The following is an 8,643-nucleotide window of genomic DNA, read 5'->3' as shown; positions in this document are numbered from 1 at the left end:
ACAAAACCAGGAAGGCTTCTGTTGCTATGTTCACTTGTGCCAGCACGAGAGCGGTACATCTAGACCTGTGCAAAGAGATACAGCTAGTGAGTTTTAGAAAACGTCGAAGAAGTTCGTTGCGAGAGGGAGATCCATGCAAACTTGATCGTTAATTCAATTTTTTACACAAATTTACGCTTGTCTCACCAATGGTCACATGCGTCAGCAACAAGAACGAACAGTCAGGCAGAACAATTTTACATTCCTAACTATCGTAGAAATACATATAGGGACACGTATATAATATCCAGTCTCTTAAATGAATAGTAAATTATATAGATGTTTTTTACTAGTAGTGTACAGTATAATTTTTAGAATGTTTTTAAATTGTTGCATGGCCTCATGCAATTCAGCCGATTGGCTGCCATATGAGTTTTATTAAACGGTTTATCTATCTATCCATCTATCTGTTCTGTTGGTTTATTTTCTTAACTTTGACTTCGGATTAGGCTAGGCGTAGGAGAAGAATCTCCTCTATGTAAATACACGTCATTTATTACACGATTTTAAATATTTACAAAAACCAACAAGTTGCGTGTTAGTGCACTGCACATTTTAGAAAGTAAACGTAAACCTTCTTTATCGTTCAACAACTTTATTTATTCTTTCCAAATTCACGTGGTCGTATCTTCATTGATGTTGATTTCAGAGAATAACGATATCCTTTCCAATGTTTCCAGTTGACTCCATCAGCGAACGATGTGTGTGCGCCATAATGATACAAACCATTCAAATTGGAATAATGACAATCACGATACCACCAGGCTCCTTTGAATGACACTGCACAGTTAACCTTGTTTTTCGCAATATCATTGTCAGAATCTTTTGTGCTGAAAGCCATATCGTTATGATATGATAACGAGTTTCCTGCTGTACCTTAAAATGTAAAAATATATGCATGAATTACCTCCTAAAATCCATAATGGTAATGGAGTGCAATTAATGCCAAAATCATACGCAGTTAATATACTTTGCAAGAAACATACGTAGAGCGGAAATCTATTCATAACTTGTGCCTGGCGCCCGTTACCATGGCAACAGACACGTTTCAAAATGGCCGACGAATAGGGTTTAATCGTGTTTAAATCGCAAGGATGTTTGGTGACCCCAATTTTCTTTTGCATTTAGCGTTTACATTATAGATGCTTGATCTATAAAAAAGTTTCAAAAGAATCCTGTAATGGACAATTTTTTCTATTTACGAAAACGCTAATTCGGCTTATTAAAAAAATTCGCCTTGACAGAATTTTTTTAAAACTTATTTATAGATAAAAAAGCCCCATAGAGTAAACGTTTATAAGGAAAAAAAATTCTGGGACACCAACCTCGTTTGCAATATATAGACGATTAATCCCGGTTTGTCGGCCATTAGAACATTTTCAAACGTCTCTGTTCCCATGGTAACGGGCGCGAGGCGCAAGTTCGGAATAAATTTCTGCTCTATAGATATATGTTTCTGCAAAGTACATTAACTTTTAGCCTGCTAGTAAAACATTTAGATGCCCAATATCCCTGTTTATTAAAATGCGAATCTAAAAATTTCTAGAAACTGTATAGAGCTATTCGTTACTTAATTCCATACTTATTTAATTATTTTTCTTCTGTAATTTAATGGTAGAATTTATTGAACTTGAAGATAATAGTTTCCAGGTAAACGATAATTGAAAAACATAATTACTTCAAAATAATAACTGCAAGATAAAAGACAAATTTTACCACAACAATGCTTCGTAAATAGAACATTGCGATTTATTAAAATTTAGCATAATTTAAAATTCATATTTTCTATCCTGAATGGTGATTGGCTAATTGTATATGCTAGAGTGATTTTTATTAAAGTTCTATGAATAAGAGTGAAAATTACAACTTGGCAGTTAGTGCGAAGACGAACGAGACTTCCGTGCGAAAAGCCTTCGACGGAAAATTGAACGAAGCCTTTAGCGCGTATCACTTGCGTCAACGAAGAGGATGGAAAGAACGGTAAAGCACCCTGGTAATCCTCGTGTGTCAATCACCCTTTCTTTACTTCCAGGAGAGTTATCACCCCAACTTCAATTGCGTAGAGAGGATTATCGCCCCTTTCTCAAAGGGGATTAAAACCCTAACTTTAATTATAGAGGATTATCCTCCTTTAATTCCAGGCGATTATCACCGCTAAGACATGATTATCTTAGAAATGAAAATAACGTAAATTTATTAATAAAACGTAAATTTATTATACCACATATTCATACTGATCTAGCCAAGAATTATTTTATATTTAAGATCGCAGCAAAAACGTAATTACATTTAATAAATAATTAGACTAAAATTAAAATGTTGTATTTTTAAATTAATTAATTTTACTGAATTTTATAAATATTATGCAATTCAGTTTTTCGGCTGAAAGGTAATTTTAATACACTATCTATCAATCTATTCAGGTTAGAGAGGGGATGACAACCCCAGGCCTATTTTGGATGAATTGTGTATTAATTGTCAAACAATTTTTGTAAAAACTGTTGCGGAAGTATTTCAACCCGACAACCCATTCTCCCACAAATTGTTGTTAACAGCGCTTTGATATTTACACGTCAAATGCTATGACCTCAATGTGAATTTGTGATCTGAAATTGTGATTTCGCTAAATTAATGTCATGTTCACTGTTTCATCCCGTCATTGAAAAGGATGTACGGATACTCAACAGTAATCTTGATGAAATCCAAGTAGAATGTTATGCTGTTTGGAAAAAGCGAAGGCTTGATGATGGTTACTGATAGTCGTAGGATATAATATTGTTAATCAAAGTTAATGAATAATACAGATTTTAATTTATCGTTTGATCAAATCTATCACGTAAATAGCAGGGATCTTAAGCATGTATGACGGCAACACCACGACGATGTGGCTGAAACACCTCATTGAATAAATGCCATTGTAAAGAGTTGTTGTAAGTAACGTTCAATTAACCGCGAACTTGGCTCGAATTTGACAATTCCCATGACAGACCCATGTGTACAATCAACAGGACGTGGTTAATTAATGAAAAAGTGTTTAAACCAATTGAACTAATTCAACGTGGCGTGTGTGCTAGAAAAACGATTTGATAAAACTGTTCTTTTTTATTTACAAAGCTTAGAATGCATTTTAACTCCCAAAGGGAACAAACCTAATGTTACCTAATTAACAAACCTGATGAAATATTCATGAATTTCACATTAATATAAATCGTATCAATTTAATGAGGTATAAGACTCTGAAAACATTTGTGAACAATTCTATACAGCATAGCAACGTTGCCTCGACGGCACGTTATCGAATATCTCTGAGTCCTGAGATTTTTGTTTTCATTTTGTTTTGTAATTTTTTTAAGTATTGCAACTATATCGTTTAGAAATTACATCCATGACTCAATGATGATTTTCCCAATACAATATTTGATATACTGGGGCAGGTTGTTGTTAACTACATTTTGCGTAGTTAAATCGCGAAGTAGTTAACTCAGAAATACATAACTCTGATTCGTTAGTTCTGCCACTAACTATAGTTAAAAGTTTACTACGTTTTTTTAAAAAGCCCCCAGATTTATATTTCACTGCAAAGTTGATTGTAAGAAGAGCTGGACAATCCTATAATATCAAACTCAGTTTAATGTAAAATGCTTACCATCATAACCTCGAACCTCCAACTTGTACTTCTCATTTTCGCTGCTGACTTTAAATGAATCATAATGAGCGTATCTGGTGTTTCCAGATGTATCTTCCATGTCGATACGAAGTTTATTTTGTGAAATTTTTGTCATCATGTGTATTTTGTCAAGACCAAGCCAATATTCTCCGCTCAAGTTACCAAAACCTTCTTTGTAATCTTGCCATCCTCGGTAGAAGTCAACACTTCCATCAAGACGACGTTGAAATACAGTCCATCCTCCACCTGATGTTGTCATGTCACAAAACACTTTGAAACTTCCCTTTCCGTCTGGATCAATTTCATAAATACCACTTTCTTTTATTCCTTTATGATATATATCAGCGCAGTCTTTTCCTAAATTGTTCAGAATAAGTTTAATTATGTCAAACATATTTGGCAAACTCAACCTGACTATCGTTTCCATTGAAATTACTTAATAATACGAATGGAGAACGAATGAAGGGCATTTGTAGGCATCAAACTGACTAAAGGCTTATTATCCACTCTGCTCGTTGCTCGAGATACGTTTTATTTTTCCCAATTTGTTAATCGTCGGGTAATGTAGTTAGCAAAATGTTCTCCCAGGTTTTGAATTGTTTTAATTCTTTCTATCATCAACACATACCTCTTTCATTTTCATCGGACGTCTTTTTAAAACAGCTTTCATTGTAACCCTGTAATGAAGAATGTTGTTTGCAATGCAGGATCATATAACGCTAAACCAACCCAGAAAATTGAACCTTGCTAAAGCAGTCAGGTTTATATTTAAATGTCTGAAAATCTTAAATAAGTGACGATTACAACAGAGATATTATTTTATTCCACTGAATCATACCTTTTGTGGGTTAAGAAGATAAACATGATCGTAAGAGGAATTCTTCTCCAGTAAACTCTCAGATGTATTGTAAACCACGTTGTGTAACATTTCGCAATTTGATTCATTTTTTGAAGCCAATACTTCTTGAAGTTGATAGATCTACAACATATCTCAGTTACACACTCCAATAGGCAATCTATCCATTTAGAAACGAATTCTGTCTTAACAACTGTTACATTCAGTCGGAATCCTAAAGCGTGAAATAATTTAATTTAAGGAAAACCTACGCATGGCAAAGTTTAGAGGCACTTCAATGTCATTACCCCAAATTCAAGAGCTATCGTTGCCCCTAACGTAGTAGAGACCTTTAGCTTGACGTTTACGGCAAACGCCAAACGTACCGTTAACAAAGTTTGATGTGTTTTAACTCCACTCTCTTAAATGCGCAGCAATTTCACCAAATTACAAACGTTCTACTACGTGATGTTCAGCAGTAATGTAAGAAAGCAATAGGCTATTTCTGATGTATTTACAATGCAGCAAATTCAGCTTTGCCGTATTATGTCCCACGTTCGCCGTATGAAATTTAATGCTTGAACGGCTGTGGGTGTATGCATTCGTTTAAACATGAAGTTTTATACGGCGAACGTGAAACACATGCGGCAAAGCTAGATTTTATGCTTTTTTAAATACACCAGAAACAGCCTATTGCTTTCTTTAGTTACATTCGGCTGAACATGATAGGTTTTATGTAGAACTTTTATTTCAGCGAAATTGCCGCACACTTAAGGATAGTGGAGTTAAAACACAAACTTTGTCAAACGGTTTGGCGTTTGCAATAAACGTCTGGCGTCAAGCTAAAAGTCTATAGAAACGTAAAGTCAGCCTAAAACGTTTCATATCATCACTGGTCTCGAACCAGATTATTGAAGTTTTGGTATAGTTATAAGATTCGGTAGGTATGGTAGGTATGGTACGTAGGTATGGTATATAGGTATGGTAGGTATACGGTAGGTATGGTAACCTACATGTGGTAACCAACCTATGGTAAGGTTATTCAACTGCTATAAAGAATAGCTATTAATGTTATTGGACACTAATTTGCCGGGTGTCAAAGATGTGAATTTTAGGGGTTGCTTATTTCTTGACTCAAGGCTATACCTCAGTTTTGCCTCTTTCTTCTTAAGACTTTTCTTAAGATGTTCAGTCTATATTCAGGTCCATTTTTGTTCGTCCAGAGCAAGCTCAATTGACCATGCTAGGGGCGAAACTTTATGGGGGGGGTGTGTGACACCCCCTCAAAATTGGTAAGGCAAAATTTGTAGGGCAATCGTTCCTGTAAGGGCAATAAAGATCTCGTTTGGTCAAGTCACGCTTTTGGGAGATCGAACTAAATTACTGAAGGTTGAAAAATCATTGAATAATCGTTGAATATTATGTTATGTATTTTGCCGAGTTAATCGGCAAAAAGCCTTTCAAAGAAACTATAGTGACATCAGTACATTAAAGCGCTATGTGCGTGGTAGTGCATAGAAGCGGAGACAACACTAAAGATTTTATATAATGTAATGACTAAAATATGCTATATGAAATGAAATTATTATGAAATAAATATATAATCATCAAGAGAAACATGGAAGGTGAGCGAAATCTCATTGATTTAGTGATCAAAATATTTGACATAGATAGACATGTATTTTGCTAGTTGCTATCAGACAAAAGCAAGGCATAAATAACTTTGGCAGGGCAAATCCGCGAGACAAACCCCGCCCCCCCAACTAAAGGAGTCTAGTTTCGCCCCTGTATACCTGAATGCTCTATTTTGCAAACGCCGAAACCGATCAGACATTGAGACGCCAATTTCCTATAAACTTCACAACGATAATCTAAACGAGGCAGGATATCTGTCATACGCAGAAAGTTTTCTGATCACCCGAAATTCGATGGCAATTTTGTTAGTGACTTGTGTTAAGTAATGTGTTTGTTTCAATTGTTTGCATGAATTAAGCTTTTAAATTTCTAAACAAAGGGACCAGCTTCATTTTATATTTCTATCTGGTTTCTGTTATTCTCATATTTTATATTTAAAAATGTTTTGTAAAAAGGAGAATAATCAAAGCCGCGTATCATGCTAATAAATTGAGTACAGCGTAAACGGAGGGATAGTCATGCAACGGATATATAGAAAGAAGTTCAACTTTGGAAATTCTCGATTTTACTGATATATATTCTTGTGCAGTGCATAGGGTTCTGACATTGTGATATATTTTCAGATCAATAATTCCTCGCACTTGATTTTTTTCACATAATAGACCAACTTTTGATTTATGTGACAAAAAAAGAATTTCCGAAAAGTCCATACAAAACTTAGTAAGATTGCCAAGTTTGGCTGTGAAACATTGTAAAGTACCGAAGATATAGCCATCCGAAGTTGGTGAATTTTGTATACTTTTGTGTTACGACCGAACGTGTGTAACTAAATTAGTTACACGCTTCCGGCCGTAGTAGAAAAGTTTACAAAATTGGCAACTTCGGATGGCTATATATTTCGTACTACTTGAGATTTTGCAACCAAACTTGGCAATTTAACTAATTTTGGTATGCTCTTTTTAGCTGTGGTTATTTATTTCATGCTTGTCACCTGACCTGATATGAAGTTGGTCTATTATGCATGTGGTCCATTGATCTGTCCCACATTTTCATGAACGAATAGGTTTATACTTGGATGATTGACAAATAAGTGATGAATTATTTAATTTCAATCAACATTTTAATTTCTATATCACTCAGAAGCTATAGCTGTAGGAACCGGTCCGTTTTTAAATGGGGTGACTTTCAAAGATTCTGACAATATGTTGATATACATTATGTTTTACTTTACCTTCAAGAGTGGAATTGAAGCAAAAGTTTGCACTGGTTTCACTTGATATGACATTTAAGACTGCACTTGATATACATGGTACATATAGGAATAAGAATTGTTTCAATTGCATGGTTCTTCAACTTTCAGTTTTTGCAAAATGAAGAAATTTTCCTGTAATGAAAATAAAAAAGCCAGGATTGTTGAATGTAGATATGCATGGTTCGTCGTCCTGAATTTTCTTGCCTTGGAATAAACTAATATGAACGAGTTTTGTGCTTGGCTTTTTGTACGTAACCATGGTGAACAGTGTTTATGATTCGTTCTTTAAGAAATTAATTTCCATAGTTTATTGTGTTTTATTGTTATCATCAACCAATAACAAAGCTTGTTTATATAGGTACGCAACGACCCCAAACTCGTGACTGACATTAATTTGCGTAGGCTGCTAGTTTAATTTAATAATTTATTCAGAGTTTGTTTATTTTTCTCTCACGGCGGTTGCCTAGGCAACTGCAGTAAATATTGCTCGCATGCGAACGACTTTATTAGATAAAAATACACATTTAGGTTTTACACACTTCATTTCTAAACGGCAAATAATCTAAACGGCTAAGAAAAGTATTCAATGCGTCATCTAAAATATGATCGGTTTCGTGTGACAAACGCTGGTAAAGCCGGTTTTCCACTAGCGATATTTTTCGCACGAAGCGACTTTATTCCTTTGTATTTGAGCAATTTGTTCCAGATGGTTGCATTTGAGAGCTCTGGAACAAAAGTAAATGTCGATTCACGCGAAAATTATCCCTAGTGGAAAATCGGCTTGACTATCTTAAAACGACCGACCAGTTTCATTTCAATGATATACAGGGTGAGTCAGAAAAAAGTCCCCTCTATTGAAATCAAGCCTTTGTTAGAATCTGATTGCCTTAATATTATGATAAACCCAATTGAAAGCAAGACGCTTTATTTGAATGCCTCAACCTAATAACTATGCTATTTACACACTATACTGCGTTGATCATGCATTCAAATCAACAAAGGCTTCATTTCAATAGGGGGGACTTTTTTTTGACTCACCCTGTACTCTAAGAATTTACTTTTCCCAAAGAATTGCAGGCCATTTTCCTGGAATTGTATGTCGAGAAAGCTCATACATATATGTGTTGATTTATTTACTGATGGCATGCCAGCTCGTTTTTCACGTTTAACTACGTGAGGGAAATTTGATTCAGTTCTTGTTATCACTATCGCGTC

General features: G+C 34.9%; 1 protein-coding gene across 1 annotated transcript; it reads right to left on the bottom strand.

Annotated features, from left to right (window-relative positions):
• Nucleotides 1–634: 634 nt before the first annotated feature.
• On the bottom strand, nt 635–7,440 carry LOC114533711 (microfibril-associated glycoprotein 4-like). Its single transcript, XM_028555309.1, has 6 exons — nt 7,408–7,440; nt 4,545–4,776; nt 4,335–4,383; nt 3,686–4,063; nt 947–949; nt 635–915 (listed from the first exon to the last, which is right to left on the bottom strand). Exons 2-6 carry the CDS (start codon nt 4,632–4,634, stop codon nt 635–637), a joined length of 801 nt encoding a protein of 266 aa, XP_028411110.1. The 5' UTR covers nt 4,635–4,776; nt 7,408–7,440.
• Nucleotides 7,441–8,643: the final 1,203 nt, after the last annotated feature.

The sequence above is a fragment of the Dendronephthya gigantea genome, unplaced genomic scaffold (assembly GCF_004324835.1).
Source record: "Dendronephthya gigantea isolate DGI-Jeju-01 unplaced genomic scaffold, DenGig_1.0 000094F, whole genome shotgun sequence".
NCBI lineage: Eukaryota > Metazoa > Cnidaria > Anthozoa > Malacalcyonacea > Nephtheidae > Dendronephthya > Dendronephthya gigantea.
The sequence above is the reverse complement of the archived record's forward strand: the minus strand, read 5'-3'. Positions and strand labels throughout refer to the sequence as shown.